At 47.9% G+C, this 20435-nt stretch overlaps 1 protein-coding gene across 1 annotated transcript; it reads left to right on the forward strand.

Moving 5' to 3' along the window:
* Positions 1-14597, forward strand: LOC112540458 (arachidonate epidermal lipoxygenase 3). Its single transcript, XM_025165719.1, has 14 exons — positions 1-147; positions 794-998; positions 1946-2030; positions 2870-2992; positions 3579-3682; positions 4486-4658; positions 5042-5185; positions 6372-6575; positions 7355-7441; positions 8828-8997; positions 11081-11202; positions 12122-12222; positions 12852-13022; positions 14418-14597. Exons 1-14 carry the CDS (start codon positions 1-3, stop codon positions 14595-14597), a joined length of 2016 nt encoding a protein of 671 aa, XP_025021487.1.
* Positions 14598-20435: the final 5838 nt, after the last annotated feature.

Here is a 20435-nt window from a genome sequence, read left to right on the forward strand (position 1 = left end):
ATGGCTGTTTATAAAGTCTACGTGGCCACCGGCAACATGATCCTGGCAGGCACCTACAGCAGCGTCTCCATCACCCTGGTGGGGGAACGAGCAGAAAGCGCCAAGCAGCGCCTGGATAAGCTCGGGAGGGATTTTGCGCCCGGAGCTGTGAGTATGCTGACCGAGCGGGGAGGGGGGGATTAGAAAGAGGTTCTGCCATGGGTGCCAGAGAGCAAATTGCCCCAACTTCCTGATACCTATTAAAAGTTGCTAAATCTTCTTGGAGGTGGAGGCAGACAGTTTGGGAGCAGATGCTTCTCATGGGGGGGGGGGGGATTATGCGCATGGCTTCCTGGTCTTCTCTCTTCCACATGCATGTTTAGGAATTTGTTCCAGATTAGGTCTCCCTAATCAACAGAGAAATGGCTTAATCCAATCATCTTAACTGCTTTGTACAAGACCAAAAGAGTCCTCCTCAATTGCAAAATGGAAACATGCAGAATCAGGTCTTGATCAGACATTGATGCAATCCTTTCCATTCCCAGCCAGACAGCAGAAGTTGTGAGATTTCCCTCCCCGTGGAGGATTGCTCACACTGATGTTGTGATGGTTGCTTGACTGACAAGTGTATGAGTAGAGCAGAAGAGAAGCCAACAGATGCCTTAAAAGGGGTAACTGATCCTCAGACACAAACCCACACCTACACACATCGATTTCCATCAGTCCTTGTTCTCCTCTTGTGCCTTGTCCAAGAGACAGAAGTCTGTTTATCCCACATTGCCTGAACCTGTCTGGGACTCTCTTCTGTGTCCAGGTGGACGAGTACGAAGTGCCGTGTGAACAAGATCTGGGCCCCATCTTGCTGGTCCGCCTTCACAAGGAGCCCTACCTGTTTTTCCCCAAAGACAACTGGTTCTGCAACTATGTCCGGGTGAAGGCACCACACGGGGAGATGTACCATTTCCCCTCCTATCAGTGGCTGGAGGGCTACTGCTCCCTGGTCCTGCGGGAAGGCAAAGGTAGGGCCTCTTCTTTCTCTCCCCCTACCTGGTAAGGAGGGGAGAAGGCAGGTGACCCAGATCCCTGGCCCCAGACCCAGCTGGGCTGTCGCTCTAGAGAGGGTCCTTCAAGATACAGTAGAAGATGGCACCAGCTTGGGGACCCCGACATTGTCATTTGCTTCTCTCCCTGCTTCCCAGGACAGAGATCCCAACAGAGAAGGGCTGGGCCAGGAGACCCCTTCCCATCTGAAGCCACCCAGGTGTGTGGTACAGGTAGCCTCACTTAACAACAATTCATTTAGTGACTGTTCAAAGTTACAACAGTGCTAAAAAAAAGTGACTTACAACCATTGCCTGAAGTTACAACTGTCACAGCACCCCCGTGGTCATGTGATCGCAATCTGGGTGCTTGGCAACCATCTTGCACTAACGATGGTTGCAGTGTCCCGGGGTCATGTGATTGCCATTTGCAACCTTCCCAGCCAGCTTCCAGCAAGCAAAATCAATGGGGAACCACATGATTCGCTTAACAACTGTGTGGTTTGTTTAACAACCACAGTGATTCGCTTAACGACCACCGCAAAAAAGTTCGTAAAATTGGATCTGATTCGCTTAACAACCACCCCGCTTAACAGCCAATTTTATGGTCCCTATTGTGGTCATTAAGTGAGGACTACCTGTATTGCAATAACTGGCATCCCCAGTGCCCTTGGTGGTTGGGGATAACCTATATCCAGTATACTGCAGGGTGCCAGGTCGGAGATGCGTGGGGTTGAAAGATTCAGGCCTTAGCCTTAGCCTGAGAAAGAGGTTGGGACAATAACCTCTGAACATGCAATGAGTTCACAGCATTCCACCCCAGTTCACTAGGGAAGGCTGGGCCCACAGACGTCCAAGCGGCCTGCGCTTTGCAGGGGATTTCCGCGCTCTGACGCCAGCGGCCTTTCGGTTCTCCTTTCCTGCAGCCAAAACAGCTGCTGACGATGCGGAGAACCCTCTTCTGTTGGAACATCGCAAGAAAGAGCTGAACGAACGGCAAGAATGCTACGGGTGAGCAAGGCAGCCCGACTCTTTCCTTTGTACCTGCCCGTAGCCCTAAGGCCACTCACCTAAACCTCAGAAGTTGGGTGCCTGAAGAACATGGGGTGTTGGGATGTTGGGAGAAACTGCAACTTGCTTGAGGTGTTAGTCTTCTAAGGCAGTGTTTCTCAACCTTGGCCACTTGAAGATGTGTGGACTTCAACTCCCAGAATTCCCCAGCCAGCCATGCTGGCTGGGGAATTCTGGGAGTTGAAGTCCACACATCTTCAAGTGGCCAAGGTTGAGAAGCACTGTTCTAAGGACACAGAATGTTTGCTTTCCATGAAGATACTCTTCAATTTACCTTCCCACTATGAGTCTGAATTAGGTAAACCCCAAACCTAGCTCTACTCTGCCTGTAAGAAGCAAGACCGTAACCTTCAGCAAGTCTGCCAAGGATCTTAGTGTGGACCCCGAAGTGTGATCGGACAGAATGGAGTGTGTGCGTGTGTCTCTGTATGCGCGTATAGCACAAAGGGGACTGGAATGACGGAGCTGACATCTGTAGCTGCCCTCTGAGCGTTCAAAGGCCACGTCAAAATGGAAAGATGGGCAGGAGTCATGTGTTTCGGCCTCCAGCCTGGCGCCCACCCCAGCTGCCATTTTGGACTCCCACTCCCGGAATTCCTAGACACCAACAGCCTTGCAGTCCAGCACCTCTGGAGGCGTCAGGTTGGGGAAGAGCGAGTGACAGAATTCCCCCCAAAAGTGACCTGGACAGCCATCGTATCCTGCAGTGAGGTGTTCCATAACCTCATGTGTTCTTAAAAAAATATATATATATATATACCTATATATTCTCATTACAGTTGGAAGACCTATGCCCCAGGCTGGCCAAGGTGCCTCAATGCCAACACCATCGACGACCTGCATTCAAACTCTCAATATCTGCTCAGCAAAAGCGCCATCTTTGCCATGCGCACCTTCAAGTCGTGAGTAATGGGGGTGGCGGGCCGGGGGGCCGGGTTTCGGCTTCGGCTGCAGCCTTCTAGGACAGAGAGAAGAACAGCCTTTGGAAAGGCAAAGGGTCCTCAACTGGGAAGTGTCGCTTCAGGCGATCCATGCTAACCCCGTCTTTCTCAAGCTTGGCCACTTGAAGATGTGCGGACTTCAACTCCCAGAATTCCCCAGCCAGCATGGCTGGCTGGGGAATTCTGGGAGTTGGAGTCCGCTCATCTTCAAGTGACCAAGCTTGAGAAAGATGGGGCTAGAGAACAGGCAGTAACTTTGCTAAGGCCAACATCAGCCTGTTTCCCTCCTCAGCTGGGGGCAGATGAAGATGGCGCAGCTGAAAAAAAGCAATTGCCGACGTGTGCTTGTCCAGGTTTAGCTGCCTGCGGGGAACGGCCCCAGATGAACGGCAGCTTTTCCAACAGCGCGGTGTGTCACTGGAGGGTGGGGGTGTTGACGTTGGCCCCATTTGCACTGGCCAATGGAATTGGAATTGCCTGTTTAGCTGGTGGGCATCACGGTGGTTCTCGCCATTCCCAGCTCACGCATTATGGTCCTTCCTCGCAGGGAGCTGGAGCTGAGGCTGAAGGGCTTCTCTGACCTCACGGAGTCCTGGGACAGTCTGAATGATCTCCGGAAAATCTTCTGGTTTCACAAAACTCCGGTCACAGGTGGGTCTCCCTTTGCCAAGCGGACCGGAGCCAGACAAACTGCTGCGCTTCTGACTTTCCCCCAAGCCTGCTTTTGGATAAAGGTGCCCAACTCTTTGCGGGTGTCCGTCTGTCTGTGATGTCTGTCCGTCAGATGGGAGACGCGCAGGACAGATAGGTTGGGGGGTGCAGGACGGATAGGTTAGGGGGTGCAGAGATGGGCCATTTCTCCAGCATTGGAGTTTTGGAAACACTGGAAGAGAAACAACAGCATTTGCATAAATTTGTCAAATCCCCTTTTTCTGTTGATGGTGATATAATCTTGGGGGTTGATGATATAATCTTCTAAAGCCGCCCAAGCCAACAGTGACTTCCACATCTCATGGTTGCAATTTCCAGATAGATAGATAGATAATAGATGGATAGATGATAGATAGATATAGATGATGGAAAGAGAGAGAGAGAGGGAGAGAGTAAAGCTTTTCCTTTCCTACTTTCTCTGCTCCACATATAATTTTATGCATTTCCATCATGCTTCCTATTTTTCTCCTTTTTTTCCCTAAGCCCCAAACATTGTTCCTTTTTCCACCATAGACGCGTGACTCGTTCATGTGGGCTGTGGCTGTCTGGCCTTCCCTTTCCCTGACATCTTTTTGTGAGGAAGGCACGAGCAGGACGTGACTGATATTTTTTTCCTTGCTTGCTTTTTTTTTTGAAAAAAGCACTCCCCACCAATGCAGGCAAGAAATGCAGGATCCACTGTATAGAGCTGTAGCAAATAGGGATTCACAGCCTTCTTTAAAGGAGCCTTTCTATAAATCCAGAATACGTCATGGATCACTGGATGGACGATGATTTTTTCGGCTATCAGTATCTGAACGGAGTCAACCCCGTCCTGCTCCGGAAATGCACCAAGATCCCAGACAATTTCCCTGTGATGGAGGAGATGGTGGCTTCCAGTTTGGGAAAATCCACCTCCCTCGAGAAAGAACTGAAGGTAACATACGTGCACATCTCATGGGTGGGAGAAGGTAGATTGTTTCGGGGCTCCTACATTCCTTTGGCCCCTGGAAACCTCACCAGGAGATGTCCACAAAACGATCTGAGCGGTAGCCTGGTAAACAGAGGCCCCGACAGAATCTGACTTCGGGACTCAGGTCTCCAATGGTTAGGCCACCAATTTATGGCAGAGCCCTAGGCAGGTTCTTCAGTGCCCATTCTCCCTTCTCTAAAATGGGAATAACGCTGGATTTGGCTTGTCGCAAAGAGAAAAGGGCCTGGGATCCTCCAGTTCCCAATGGGGAAGACTGTGTTTTCTGGAGTCCTAGACCTAGGCTCAATTCACAGCAGGCTTCTTCCATCTCTTTCTCTCCCACCCAGAAAGGGAACATCTTTATCGCCGACTACAAGATCTTGGAGGACATCCCGACATGCAAATTGAATGGGAAGCAGCAGTATCTGGCAGCCCCACTTTGCCTGTTGTTCCTCAACTCAAAGGGGCAGATGATGCCTATAGCTATCCAGGTAAACAGGACAGAGCAGTGTTTCTCCACCTTGGCCACTTGAAGAGGTGTGGACTTCAACTCCCAGATTTCCCCAGCCAACATCCTGGCTGGGGAATTCTAGGAGTTGAAGTCCACACCTCTTCAAGCAGCCAAGATTGAGAAACAATGGGATAGATGGTTGGGGGGGGGGTTTCTCCTGCGTCTGTGCACCCCCTTGACCGCTCTGGGTCTCTAGGAAGTCACTGTACAGGCCAAAGACCGCTGGGCAACTTGACTTAGGCAAGACCAGTAAATATATGCACACACGCATTTCTGAATTCCCTGGCCAAAAATCCGAGGCCAACCGATTAGGGAGCCTGGTGGATAGGACTGTTACATTTTTCAAGCTGGGCAGATCGGCCTTTGATAGTACAGTGGTACCTCGGTTCACGAACTTAATTCATTCCACGATTCTGGTTACGAGCCGAGCTGTTCGCGAACCGAATCAAATTTCCCCATAAAGTTCAATGTAAATAAGGTTAATCCATTCTGAACCATTTGTACTTTCTTTTTAACCACAAAAATATGAAACAAAATACAGTACAGTACAGTATGAAGAGAGAGAACGCTAACCTTGGTTGAGGCGACACCAAAAAGCTTCACAGCAAGTGTCTGTCTGCGACCGCGATCTCGCCTAGAGGAAGCCACGACCACGTGTCAGAGCAGGGAAGGTGGCCGCGGGTTGTGTTCGTCACCCGATGCGGAGTTCGCGAACGGAAGCAAAATTTGCGAACGCTGCTGTTTGTTCGTGAACAGAAGCGTTTGTGAATCGAGGTATTACTGTACCATATGGTCTATGCTGGGTTTGGCGAGCCCTGAGTTGCACAAACCCAACTTTAAGCACTGGATGTAACAACTGTTTTGTCCTCACCTGTGGCATATGACGATCTGATGTGTGCCGATATGGGTTTATGCAAGGGTTTCATGAACAGAGCACTTGCATGACCTGGGATCTGCATCTCCAATGCTGAGGAATCATCCTTAATTTATTACACAGCCTTGTATAGAAGAAAACCAGCTTTTACCAAGGTCCCTTTTTAGCAGGGCATATAGAAGACTTTGGAATCTGTTACAGTAAGTCTAGAACACTGGAAACCCGCTGGATCCACAGAACTGTTGACTGGGGATGAATGTGCTGAAATCCTGTTTCCCCTTCCTCCACACAGCTCAGCCAGACCCCTGGCCTGGACAGTCCCATCTTCCTGCCCACAGACCGTAAATGGGACTGGACTTTAGCCAAGATCTGGGTGAGAATGGCCAACTTTCACGTCCATGAGGTCAACACCCACCTTCTTGAAGCCCATTTTCACTGTGAAGTCTACACCATGGCCACCCTCCGGCAACTACCTACATGTCATCCTATTTACAAGGTAAATGTCTTGAGAATGGGTGTCCCAGTACATGGTTGGACTTGTGCACATGTTAGTGGTTCCCAGAGCTAATCTTGAGGGAGCTACAGATTTGTTTTGATGCTGTGTTGAAAGAGCTAAATTCTTTGTTTTGCTTCTTAAGACGTTGTTGTTGCCTTCAAAACCAACCTAGAAAGATGACCATGGAGATTTGGAAAAGCCAGGGACTGTGGGATCACCCAACTTAGTTGGCCCTAAAAAGGCCTTTGTGGTCTAGCCCAGTGTTTTTCAAACATGGTCACTTTAAGATGGGTGGACTTCAGCTCCCAGAATTCTCCAGCCAGTGCTGGCTGGGGAATCCTGGGAGTTGAAGTCCACCCATCTTAAATTGCTAAGGTTGAGAAACACTGGTCTAGACAGCCCTATGTTAGAGATGCTTTCATCTGGATTCCTGCCCTGAACGGCAGATTGAAAAAGATGATCATAATCGGGTGTCCGTAGGGTAAAAAAGTCAAGCAGGTGGCCATAATGGTGTAATCAAAGTTCTGCCTGGGTTTTAAGCATGTCACATATGACCACAACCTGCGGACATCCCTGACTTTTCCAAGTCTATGATTCTATGAAATTTGGTAGAACTCAAATTGCAAGGAGGCAGATGGAAAAAAACTATATTCCATGGTGAAACCTAATTCGAATCCCCTTCGTCTTTCTTTCTTTCTTTCTTTCTTTCTTTCTTTCTTTCTTTCTTTCTTTCTTTCTTTCTTTCTTTCTTTCTTTCTTTCTTTCTTTCTTTCTTTCAGCTCCTGAAACCCCATACTCGTTATACCCTCCATATTAATACTCTCGCCCGGACCAATCTCATCCAGCCAGGAGGGGTATTTGATCAGGTAAGAAATCTTCAGAACGAGAGATATTTTGGCAGCAAAAAAGCCTGCCTGCTGATTCTACATCCAGAGATTAGCCAGAGAACAAACTCCACATGTGCACGCTGTAGAGGCTGCCAAATCAATCAACTTCATTTTTTCTGGGTCTCTGAAATACGATTCATCTGAGTATCTAACATCCACTACTCTGCAATTTGTTTTTAAAACAAAAACAGCTCTGCATTTCTTTATATGTTCCTCCAAACCGGTGTTTCTCAAACTTGGCAACAATGTGTGGACTTCAACTCCCAGAATTCCCCAGCCAGCATCCCAGGGGATTCTGGGAGTTGAAGTCCACCCCTCTTAAAGTGGCTATGTTTGAGAAACACTGCTCCAGACCCACGCGCATTTCTGTGGGCTTTTCTCTAAAAGAGTGCTCTATGTGGATTACCTCCATTAATGTGAGACTATTCTTTCTTCTGAAGTGGGCAGGCTGTACGTCGCTTTTCATCAGCTAATTGGACTGCAAAGCGTTGAAAAACCTGAATATAATTATGACTTCTGTTCCAGTTCTGGCATTAATTTAAGAAAGGCAAATTTGTATTAAAATGCAAATCAGCCTCTGGTCAGGGTGGGAACTGAGCAGGTTCTTGAACAGGTGCACGTTTAAGACCCGGTGGTTTTGCAGGTCTAATTGTTGAGTTACAGAAACAGTGGCGACATACTAGACGTTGTAGAAGAGCTGTATTAATCTACGGTTACACAGAAGCAGGAGGAGTCTATTAGCTCCTTTTCTGATTAACAAATTCTATTTAAAAGCTGCACTTCTCAGATATATAGAGTGGCTAAACCAGTGTTTCTCAACCTTAGCGACTTTAAGATGTGTGGACTTCAACTCCCAGAATTCTCCAGCCAGCCATGCTGGCTGGAGAATTCTGGGAGTTGAAGTCCACACATCTTAAAGTCACTAAGGTTGAGAAACACTGGTCTACAGTACTCTTTGTAATTAAACAGAGGTAGAAGGGTGGCTCTGGTAAAAGTAACTGGAGATGCAGAAATAGTCAAAGAACAGGATGTTGTAATAGACAGGAAATGTAGCCAAGGAATCAGCAGAATATTTAGGTTCCATGGGGCAGAAGACCTGTATGAGAGTCCCGGCCAAGTTGGAAACCATCCAGTTTCTGAAATGCAGCCATTACTGCTCAGATGGACCCTGCCCCAATGGAAGAGTCCCTTCGGTTTCTATCACTGGATCTAAATGTTTAACCCCCCATGGGGAGACAGGAGGACCTAGCAGGTCACTCCCAAGTAAACTGGCCCCACGGATGCCAGCTGATGAGTCCACTTCAGCCTTCCCTAGAAGAGAATTCCGTTTTCGTGGCAGCTGACCTCGTATCCCCCATTCTCCAGGCCACGGCCACGGGTCGGGATGGCATGCTGAAACTGCTGGCCAAAGGGGTGGAGGCGTCCAATTACACGTCATTGTGCCTCCCGGATGACCTTGAAGAAAGAGGAGTCGCCTCCTTGCCCAACTACTACTTTCGGGATGATGGGATGAAGATCTGGAGCGCCATTGAGAAGTGAGTGAACTTTTGGTGATTGGGTTTTGGGGTCTATCTTCAGCAGGAGCAAACAGGGCTCTGCCTCGCCGAAAACAGAGCTCTCTGTGCTTCTGTGCCCGCCACGTAGGGAAGTAAAAGTAACCTAGCCACCCATCCATCTTCAATCCCCCAAATTCAAAGCTGGAGAGGGTTTATATATTCTAAAACAGAGTTTCTCAAACGTGGCCACTTTAAGATGTGTGGACTTCAATTCCCCATGCTGGATGGGGAATTCTGGAATTGAAGTCCACACATCTTAAAGTGGCCAAGTTCAGAAAACACTGCTCTAAAATATCCTAATGCAGAAGGGACACGAATATCTCAACTTTTCCTGCCTATAACTTTTGTCCCTCTTACCTTACTCTGTGTGGATGTCCATTTCCACTCCAAAAATCTCCCCAAAGGATTGTGATTGCAGTCCACAATCTTTCCCTCTAGTCAAATTTGGGACACCGAGCTAACCTGATGAACAAGAATGTACAAAACATGTAATCAGTCAGTGTCCTGTCACAAGCCACTGCAGGTCCTGGAGTGAGCAAAAGAAATCCCTCACACCACACAAAAAAGAAATTTAAAAAACTGCTAGACACCCCACCCCCACCCCGGCCCTCTGTTTTAGTACACACTGTATGCATTTTGGGGTGTTGGTGGAAAAATCTGAGCATTTGCAACAGGGTGAAGCTGCCTGGCTGCAAAGCCCTCATTCCCCTAAATTAGGCTCCACACTGAGGCTTCTCCAAGTGGTGCAATATTGTCTCATCCCTTTTAACAACCAGGTGCTTTACACCTCCAACCACAGTTCTAGGTGGAAGCACTGAGCAAAAGCAGAAGGTGAGAAGGCCATAAGGTCTAAACAAAATTGCGTACAATACTCTTTTGGGCTGCAGAAGCTGAAGCTCATTGTCAGAGCTTTTCCACGTGGCTACTGTTTCCATCCCACTAGAATTTCTCAGTGCCCCCATTGCACCCAAGAAGGAAAGGAAAAGAAATGAAAAATCGATGCCCCCCCCCCCCCCCCCGTTGATCCCTTGCCAGAGAGGCAAGTGGAGTTCTTGGCCAATTTCATCCTGCTAAACCAAGCCAAGTTCCCTTTTGAAGCAGACATGCCAGCCGCCAAGGTTCAGGAGCAAGGATGGCATGCAGATTCCTTCCAGTGGGGCATGGAAAACCTGAGGTCTCCACAGAGTTTTACCACTGCAACCCCCTCCCCCCCCAAACACCTCTCTTTTTTCCTTTTTTGCAACATGGGTCCCCCACAAAGAGGCCCACTCAGCTGCCCCAGGTTAGGGGTTTACAGGGGTCTGTGACTTTTAACCAATGCTAAGTCCTTGGGTGGAAATATCTGGTCATGTCAGCCCTGCAAGGTCAACCAGACCATGAAACAGAGGCCAGCTGTGCCTAAAACTACTTTGATTTAAATGAATACAGTATAGCCAATCTTAATCCAAGTAGTTGTAGGCACGCCTGGCCTCTGTTTCATGGTCTGGTCGACCTCATAGGGAAGAAATTGGAAGAAGTGCCAAATCAGGATGATAGGCCAGGGAGATCAAGCATTGTTCCCCAAGTATTTGGGGTGGGAAGTGTTAATTGTGTCTGTCCTGAAGCCAGGTTCCCCCCTCCTGCATCTTCCAGATATGTTTCTGCAAGTTCAGCCAAACTGATGGCTTTGAGCCCAAACTTTGCTCCCATCTGTAATTAGCAAAGGCGATGATTAAGAGAACACCTGGCAAGCTAAAAAAATAATCCAAACGATTAAACCGGTTTAAAAGACTTGTAGTTACTGTTTTTGAGGTCAGAAGGTACCTTGACAAACTATACTTTCCTGGAAAGGTCTCCTAGATGATCCTTGGGCCTTAGAGTGGTCTCCACTTCTCCCTGATAGGTCTCCACTCTCTTCGCAACCTTCTCAGAACATCAATCACTGAGCTTCTCCTTAGTCCAAAGTTGCATGGATACATCTGTCAGATTTCTGTTCCTCGTGCTGCTGTCAGACCTCCAAGAAGCCTGGGGATTTAGGATCACAAATAACCCCATTTCTCCATTTTGCTTTGGTAATTTTCAGGTTCGTGTCTGGCGTTGTTGAACTCTACTACAAATCAGATGAGGACGTGAAAAAAGATCCTGAGCTACAAGCCTGGGTTCATGAGATCTTCACTGAGGCTTTCCTGAGTAGGACATCCTCAGGTAATATCCCCCACCAGCCATTACCATCCTGGCCCCCTCTTGCAGAACTCTCTGAATTCCCCAGCTAGTGGGTCAGGCACACATAGAGGGAACCAGGCTGAAGAATGCTTCCTTCACACCATCTCTACTTGGTTGAGTTCAACAGCAGTCCTTTGCTGAGCAGACAGAATAACGGTCTGAAAGAAGATGCTCCCTCAACACTGATGCTCCCAATGCTTCCTGCTAAAAGGAGGACCTTTGCTTGACTATCTTGTGGCAGGTCCATCAGTGATTGGTGCTTCCCTTCCCTCCTCTACCCATCATTTTTCTTTCCTCTTCCCTGTTTTCTAGAGAAGAGGAAATATACATGAACGAGCCAAACTGAATAATATATGCCTTTGTTGGACATCTGTCAGAACAGGATATACAGTCCACCTTCCCTTAAGCTCTCAGAGATACAGATGTTACATTACATCATGTCCCCACATGCAACATTTTACGTGACTGCCGTCCCTACCTTGGAGTGGGGGGATTTCTCTAGTTCTACGCAGTGTACTGTATAACCTGTGTGGGGTTTTCAGTTAAGTTGACCATGAGGAGCTGGGTACTACCTGGTTGGTTTTGTCCTGTTTGGGACTCATCAGATGTAGGTATCCAGTTATGTTATTTGAATCCTGTAGAGCAGTGTTTCTCAACCTCAGCAACTTTAAGATGTGTGGACTTCAACTCCCAGAATTCTCCAGCCAGCATGGAATCCACACATCTTATTGCTGAGGTTGAGAAACATTGCCACAGAGTAACACCTGACTATGTATGTCTGATGAGTCCCAAATTGGATGACAATAGTCACATAGTACCTTCTTGATGGTGGTCAATGTAACTTTGTTGGACAGTGTTTAGAACTGGGGGGAATGCCCAACTTCCTGTCCATCCCCAACAGGTGTCCCATCCACTTTGGAAAACAAAGCTCAGTTGATCAAGTTCCTCACTATGGTCATCTTCAACTGTTCTGCACGGCATTCGGCGGTCAACAGTGGGCAGGTAGGAGATTCCTTTTGCAAACTGGTGTTCTTCTCCTAATTTCCATTCTTTGCCATGGGGATTATGCAAGATCGGCAAGTCTTGCTGAAGAGTGTCCTTCAGCATCTCCTGAAAGATCAAGAAGTGAAAGGGATTTCTGCATCACTAGGTCCCCTGGCTGCCCGTCTGGGGGAAAACGACTCTTGCGTTGGCAGGAGGTTCTGAATATCGCAAAAGACAGTGCCTTAAAATCAGAATCAGAAATGCAAGCCTACACTCAAACTGGTTTTTTTGTTGTGGTGGTTTGGAAAAGAACCCCAAAACTTGCTTGACAAAACACAGTTTCCAAGCTCTTCTGCTAAGATCTCCTGATAGCTGAGGGCTGGGCATGACTGCAGGTTTGCATTCTAAGATTATTCAGCCCTGGACTAACATCTTCTTATCCACTGGTGTCTACTCTCATTCAACCTTGGCGTTGAGTTTCAGCTTGATGGCTTCCTGCTTCTTGTCTCCTCTGGGGCAACCTGGTCTTCACATCTAGCTGCCCCCGTTCCCACCTTGGTCCTTCTCCATTCACTGTGTCCCATGCCAAGGAGCAGGCTCACATCCTGTAGACCTTCCAATTCTGCATTCTTTGTGTGTTGTGACAGTTTGACTTCGCTGCGTGGATGCCCAACACACCGGCCACATTGAGGCAGCCTCCTCCTACAGTCAAGGGCACTGCCTCCTTGAAGAGCATCTTGGAGACTTTCCCTGAAGTCAACTCCACCTGTGCCCTTCTGTCATTGCTGTCCATCGTCAGCTATGAGCCAGGGGACCTGGTAAGTGGACCTGAGAATCAGAAGATGATAGCAAAGTCAGAGGAGTAAATAAATGATGGCCTAATGTCCCCAAAGGGTGGGGGCTGAGGTCCTCTTTGTCCCAGGTTCTTCACCTGAAAAGCTGTGGTTTGCATATAACAATGTTTCCCAGCCTTACCTATTTCCAGATGTGGGGACTCTCCCTCCCAGAATGCTCAGCAATGTCCAGTGTCCTGGCTGTGAAACCCTGGGAGTCAAAGGCCATGTATCGGTCATTTGCTAAGATTGGGAAACACTGGTATAAATGAATAAATTAGCATTTATAATGTTATAATCATGCCCTGTGAGCATGATCTTTGATAATGCTCTTTCCAAGTTCTGTTCCGCCAGGATCCCCTGCTATGTTATTTAATAGTTTCTTCTTCGTTCTATGCCTTTTATTGCTTCCTGTTCAACAGACTGGAGGATGACAGATTAATAATCTTTGTTAAGAGGATTAAGGGAGTTAGGGATAATTAAAAGGGGAGTTTAATTATCCCTTCCCTCTCATTTCTTCTTTTCTAAATAACAGCATGTTAAGGGAAAATTCAGCAATGCCTTCATCTCACTGAAGAGAAAGTGACAGGAGAAAGCTTCAAATGAAAAGCACAGTAGCCTTGTAAACACTTGTCTAGAGCGAAGTTTCGCGGCTCAACTCCAGATAAGATGATACCACAATTGCATTTTAAATGGAAATATTGCCCACAAGTAGGCAAAAAGATAGAACAGTAAGACAACATTGGAATACAGTTGATTCACAATAATGCTGGATTCTGTAAGTTAAGAATCTTAACCAAATACTTCCGTAACATTCTGGGATCTGGCAAATTCCAGATTCCTGGAATGCAAATTGTTGCAAGAGTGATAGAACAGGATTCCCACAAAAAAGTTGAAGCTTAGCCCTAAAAGTAAGATTTTAATAATATTCTATATATGTTATACAAACCCAGCCTCTAAGGTTATGTCTGGTATCAAAATTATACCCTATTTCAACTGAGCCTTGTAGCCCTGGTTTAGGACTACCGAAGATTTTGTGGATAATACACTACTTCACGAGTTGAACATTTAAGGTCAAGTCCCCTTCAGGTTGAGCTCAGCTCCTGGTCACCTCCATGTAGTTTTCTTGCCACCAGCATGTTGGTCTCCCATCCAAACATTAACCAGGCCTGGTCCTGCTTAGCAATTCAAGATCAACTGGATGCTGTCACTTAGGTGGGCCAAACAGAAGCTTCTACTGTGATTTGATATGCCGGGAACAATGTATTTTTTGCAAAAAGACAAACGTGGTCCCACCCTGGACATTACAGTTTTGAAGATTTGCTCTGTTCCACCTCCGTATGTGACGTTCTCTGCTCTCTCCCTCTTTTCCTCTTCCAGAGACCGCTGGGCCACTACCCTGAAGAACATTTTACTGAGGAGATGCCGAAGAAACTCATAGCTGCCTTCCGGGAAAGCCTGGCTGTAATCATTGAAGAAATTGAGGAAAGGAACCAGACCTTGCCCATCAGCTACCTCTATCTGAACCCTTTGCTGGTCCAGAACAGCGTCTCCATTTAATGGTCAGGCAACACTGCCCAGCTCTGCAGAAGGCAGAAGATAGTTTACATTTAACTGACAGCCTGCAACGTGGAGGTCAAGTTTCAACCATCAGAGACTCTGCTTTTCTGCAAAAGATCGGGGGGGGGAGGACGCTTGCGGGGGGTAGAAAGGGGGGACATTCAGCTGCTTATTGGGGACATGCAAGGAGGGGAAGGATGGGCTGGCGCGTGAGACAAAACAAGAGATCAAAGAAATCCAGTAAGGATGGAGAAGGGATTGTCTCTGTTGCAAAACTAATGCTCTTATTTCTGGAAACTCAACCCAGACTGGTTCTCTTTTTTGTACATTTAATAATCGCCCAGTATTTCCAAAGTTTATGTCATCAGGACTAGTAACACGAGCTTAGTAATTGTAAATAACAAGAATCTTCATCATTATCCCCCGGATCCGTACATGGGTAAACGACATTCCACATTGCCTTGATACCTCCATATTTATATTTGCCTAAGCTATGATAGGAGCAGGTAACCTATGAAAAGATCCAGCAGGGGGAAAAAAAAACATTTGTTTGAGCTGTTCTCTCTTTGCATCCTCCCTCTGAGGTGGGGGAGATGGAGATGAGGAAATCCGTGATGGAAGCCTTTAATTTTTCCTTGCTCAGTCATCTGTTTTTACTCATCCTCTGCAATTGTCTGCTCACTTAATGACCGGTTTCCCAGGGCAGTCTTGGTGCTATTAAATATGTAAAAAACGCCTTGTGGAATGCATTAACACTGGATTATCCAGAGAAGGAGCTGAAGCTGCTCCAGATTCAAGGTGAGCAGGCAGTCAGGGCTGGAAAGAGAGGAGGAATCACAGAGGCTGGCAAGATCAGCAGGGGGAAAAAAAAACTTGCTTCTCTCACATGGGAAAGTGGGAACCAGAACCCTGTTGGATCCAGCAGGATTCAACAGACAGACCAGCCCAAGAAGGGGGCGTTCTTGATCTGCAGATCCAAGATTCATCCAATTCCGAGTGAGGAAGGCACCCCATGAAGCAGATGGGCAGCTGCCAAAAGTAAGAACGCATAGAATCCACAATGACATGCGTTTAAGGCCTTCCCAAGTCATGGTGGTGGGCAACAGCTTGGATTATCCTTCCCCAAGCTGGCATTCTCTAGAAATATTGGACAACAATTCCCCTCACCTTCCAGCCATCTTTCCCAGTAGCTATGATGGCTGCAGGGTGCGAATATAGCATTGTAGAAGCCTGGCTTGGATGCTTTTAAGGGCGACTGGATAAATGTACCGAGGGTGAGACCTTTGCAGAAACAGTCTCTGGGATTTTCTTAGAGAAATCACAGAATTGAGACCCAGGAATTCCAGAGGTCTCCCGTCCGGGTGGAACCAGCACCACGTTTAAGGAGGAGGAGAATCTGGAGAGAGGATCAGGGCAAAGGTCTGTCCGGTGCAGGGTTGGGTTTCCCGTGGGGGCAAGGAAGGCAAGTGAAAACCCACCCATGGGTCATGGGAATAATAAGAGTTCCTGACTGGTCTTCCCTGTGCGGACAGGAAGGGAGCCCTGGTGAGACCCAAGAGTGTGGAGAACCTGGGCCTTGCAAGGCATCTTGTCCTTGGGGTGGGGGGAGTGAGGAGAGTTGGAATCCAACCTGTTTGAAAGGCTGGGGAAAGACACTGGAGATATTTTGCTGGACCCTTCCTCTTGGAAAGGGGCTTTGGCCACCTCCTTCCACTCCAAGGTCATCTCAGAAGACCTGAGAAATGACCACAGGACCTCCCTGGTTCTCACTTCCAGCCACTCCTTCCAACCTTGCTTTGCTGTGGGGTCCCAGCCCTTGAGGGGCTTCATCTTGCTCAAATGCAAGCAACTTGGGGTTTGGTCCAGTTCCCCAGAGCAAGCATTGCCCCTTTCAGAAGCTCTGCACAAATTCCCTGTCAGTCTGCGTTGCATCATTCAATCTCCAAATACCAAATTTTGAAGTGTTGACTAAGTTGTCCTGGGAGAGCCACAATTCCATCAGTCACATCCAGGGGGTCTCCTCGTGGAATCGCCATCATGTGTGGCCACACCAAGCATGTGCGCTCCTAGACTATCGGCACAAACCTGCAGTTTGGCAACTAGCACAACATGCCAAAGTCTAGAAGTGTTGTTTGCTTTGCTGTTTAACTTAGTTAGTTAATTGAGAAGCTTATGATGGGTTTCATGGTGCTCTGTCCCTTTTTGTTCTCTACAACCCCAACAACTCTGTGAGGTAGATTGAGCTGGGAAAGAAGGACGGGCCCAAAGTCACCGTTAGTTCACTCGTCTTGAACCCAGGGAGGCCCAGCTCAAGAGTTTCTCCATCTGGAAACTGCAATAGGACCTCTCCTGATGCTTCCCACAGTCTTCTGCTGCCCATCATCCATGGTCAGGATGGGAGAGCCTATCAGCCTTGGCCAGATTGAACAAACAGCTCCAAAGTTTTTGAGGCATACATGGATTTTTTTACAAGCCTTTCTCTGCCTGTCTGCGATGGATGACAACTCCCATCATCCCCTGCCAATCTCCAGTTAGAACCAGCAGGTGCCAGATGAGGGAATTCTTTACAAACAACCAGTTTAGCAGGAAGCCCAAGTAATTACAATGGAGGCAAATCTACAGGTTGCCCAAACAGATGTTTGATATGCAGGTGGATTCCAGCCCGCTGGAGTTCACCCAAGACTCCTTCTCAGGTCACATAAAGACCCAGCAGCTGCCTTCACACAACACACCAAGCTTGGCTAGTTTTAACCCTGGTCTGATTCCAGGACTTTGTTTTATTTGCACATTGTCGTCGTCATCATCATCACCCAGTTCCCTTCCTCTTTGCCTTCTCAGCTTCCTTCCCTCCCCCCACCCCAAAAAACGGGAATAATAAAATGCTGGTGCATAATTGGGCTCTGTGGACAGATGTGCACACCCTCCACCCAGATGTGTTGCTCTGGTTGGGATGATGGATGTTGCCATCAAAACTTCTGGAGGGCCCTTAACCGGGGAAGGCCGGGCCGGGCTGAGTTGCTACTCCCAAACAAGCCTTAATAAAGTCAAAGGGAGGAGCGACAGGGTGCCGAAACACACAATTAAATTCCAGCAGCTTTGGGCACAATTTGGAGAAGAAAACATCTTTGATTCACCCTGCTGTTGCTTGCGATTGGAGGCTGCTCTTTAAAACTGAACAGGTGAACAGAGAATCCTCGGGCCAGACGCCCTCAATTAAACCTGGTTTAATGTTGCTCGGTTACAGTCTGGAGAGGGAACAAGAGAGAAGAATGTAAGGTCAAAAGATAGGGCCAGCCAAGCCTTGTTTAGTTCGTCTGTCCCCCTCTGCTGGCTCTGCACTTGCTGGGGTCCCTGCAATACCACATTACTTATGCCCGTTGCACAGCTGGCAAAACTGGGAACACGACAGTGCCCCAAAGATGCATCTGAACCCAGGATTCCTTGTGGCCACCGAGGCTGATCTCTCATGGAAGCAAGAAGTTGACTGCACCCGTTGTCAAAGTTGCGTACAATGCACCCCAGGCACAAGGAGGCCTTTTGACAAGAAACAATGGTAACTGATGGTGAGCTGTTGTTGAGGTCAGTGATTCTCAACCTCAATTACTTTAAGATGTGTGGACTTCAACTCATGCTGGCTGGGGAATTCTGGGAGTTGAAGTCCACACATCTTAAAGTAGCTGAGGTTGAGAAACTTTGGCTTAGATTCTCATATGTTTCCTATTTACATCTTAAAAATAAGTGACCAGGGATGACTAAAGAATGACTAAAGAATTTCCTGATTGGCTCTCAAGTCGCTCTGCAGGGAGATGGGGGGTGATATTTCAAAAAATTCTTTTAGGGCTTGGCTTTCCATCCCCAAGCAAGAAAATGATGCCTTTGCCTCAGAAGGGAATTGAAGGTCTCTTTTCCGGGTATAAGGAAGCAAAATATTTGCAGCCGGGTGTTCCAGGGTTCGCACCTCCTTCAGGTGATTCCCCCATCTCCCCTTGCCGTCTTTGCGCTTCCAAGATTCAGGCTTGAGTGTCGTTGTTTAGGTGGGCACAGAGGATGAGTGTTAGGATGGGAGGAACAAGCAGGCTGGTCGAAATCCCCAAGGTAACGGAGGACAAAGGACTGCCTATTTCAACCCTTTTTTGCAATAGCGACCACTTGCTCAACATCCGTCCATCCCTTGGGCTTGTCGGATTTCAACACAGCTCCAAATGGTCTTCTTTCCCACGTTCCCATTGCTTCTGAGGGCTCAGCTGCCTCTTATCTGACCGTTGCCTAGTCTGCGGCTCTTCCTCCTGTCTCCCATGGCCATTACAGAGCGTTGACCACAGCAGCTTCCAAGCAGAAAGGACAGCTTCACCTGGACACCTCCAAAGGCTCGGGTTATTTTCAGGGTCATTCATAGTGCCCCAGCCTAGAGTAGGGGCTCTTTCATGGTGCACCAGCCCCCTGGAAAAATCTATTCTGATTTTAGCATTAGGCGGCATGAAACCAGCCAGTTGGCTAATGCAGCACAGCGTGATGGCTTCCCTCTTCTGGATCTCCCCGATCAGGTCTGCAGAATTAAATATTTAAGCAGTTGGCCAGACTGCAAAATCCTTCAGGCTTCTGCTGTAATAATATGTCAGCGGGCTCCCCACGGCTCTGGGTCAAACCAGTGAAAGGTCCCAATCCCTGGAGCATTTTGCACTCGGTGCTCAAAACGCTCTTTTCGAATGGCAGAACTGAGAGAGAGAGAGAGAGAGAAAGAGAAAAGAGGGCTATTTATCAGATTTTGCAATGATGCAAAGCTGGGAGGGGTCAGAAGACAAAATCAAGTTTCAAAATCTTCGGGGCTGCTGAATTCTAGGCCCTAACAGTCAGTTCAATGGCAATTAATGTCAAAGATTGCCTGTAGGTTTTTAAAGTATATCTCTATGTTTCAAAAGACAGCTGGGGTAGGAGGAGCTTAGCAGGTCCCATGCCAAACGGGAACCAGGGTTGTATATCTGATGCAACAGACCAAAGGGACAGGCAGCCCTTGGCTGCCTTAACCACAGCTCAGGGTCTCCAGAAATCGTGGTTTCACTCGGTTCTCAACCAACCAAATCCACATCAGCATCCAGTTCTGGGTACCAGATGGTTATCCACTGAAAGTGTCATAAAAAAGGGCAAGTTGAATGGTGAAGTGTTTGCAGACTATGTCCAACAAGGAACGGTTGAAAGAGCAGGTTATGTTTCACTTGAGAAGGGAAGATGAAGCAAACAGGATTACACCCATCAGTGGAATTGCTGAGGAATTTCAGCTCGCCCTGAGGAGAAATTTCAGAATGGTCCGTGCTGGTGGAAAAGTGATCTCCAACAGCCCCTGGAGGTGGTGGACACTTTCTGAGCAGAGATCCTTGAGGCGAGACGCCATCTGTGGAAGCTCATGCGTTGAGCAGAGGGCTGGGCTCAACAACCTTCAGGGCACCCTCCTGCCTCGATGATTATGGATGGTGGGAAGTGCTTAGCTGGCTTCCAGAAACATTGGCACCTGTTTTCTTCCAGCATTCGTCGGATGACTTCGCCTTGCGCTGTGGCCCTTCCTGTCTGCCGGGGAGCAGTTGCATTTGTCACTGGAGGGACAAAGGTGTGGTGGATTAGGGAGGGCCCCATCCAGGAGCCTCATGACCAGGACAGTATTTTCTCACCAGCTTCATCCCTCCAAGGCACACCAGTGGGTCATCTTGCTGGGCCTCTTGTTTATATAGACAAATTCCAGGCGCTAAAGGAAGACAAACATTTTGGGGTGATATTTTCTCTCTCCCTCCCTCCCTCTCTCTTTCTTTTCTCTTTCCTTCTTCTCCATCAGCGTCACCGGCCACC

Source organism: Python bivittatus, unplaced genomic scaffold (assembly GCF_059951505.1).
Source record: "Python bivittatus isolate LINGU-HERP-01145 unplaced genomic scaffold, Pbiv_v1 ctg000370_np1212, whole genome shotgun sequence".
NCBI classification, from domain to species: Eukaryota; Metazoa; Chordata; class Lepidosauria; order Squamata; family Pythonidae; genus Python; species Python bivittatus.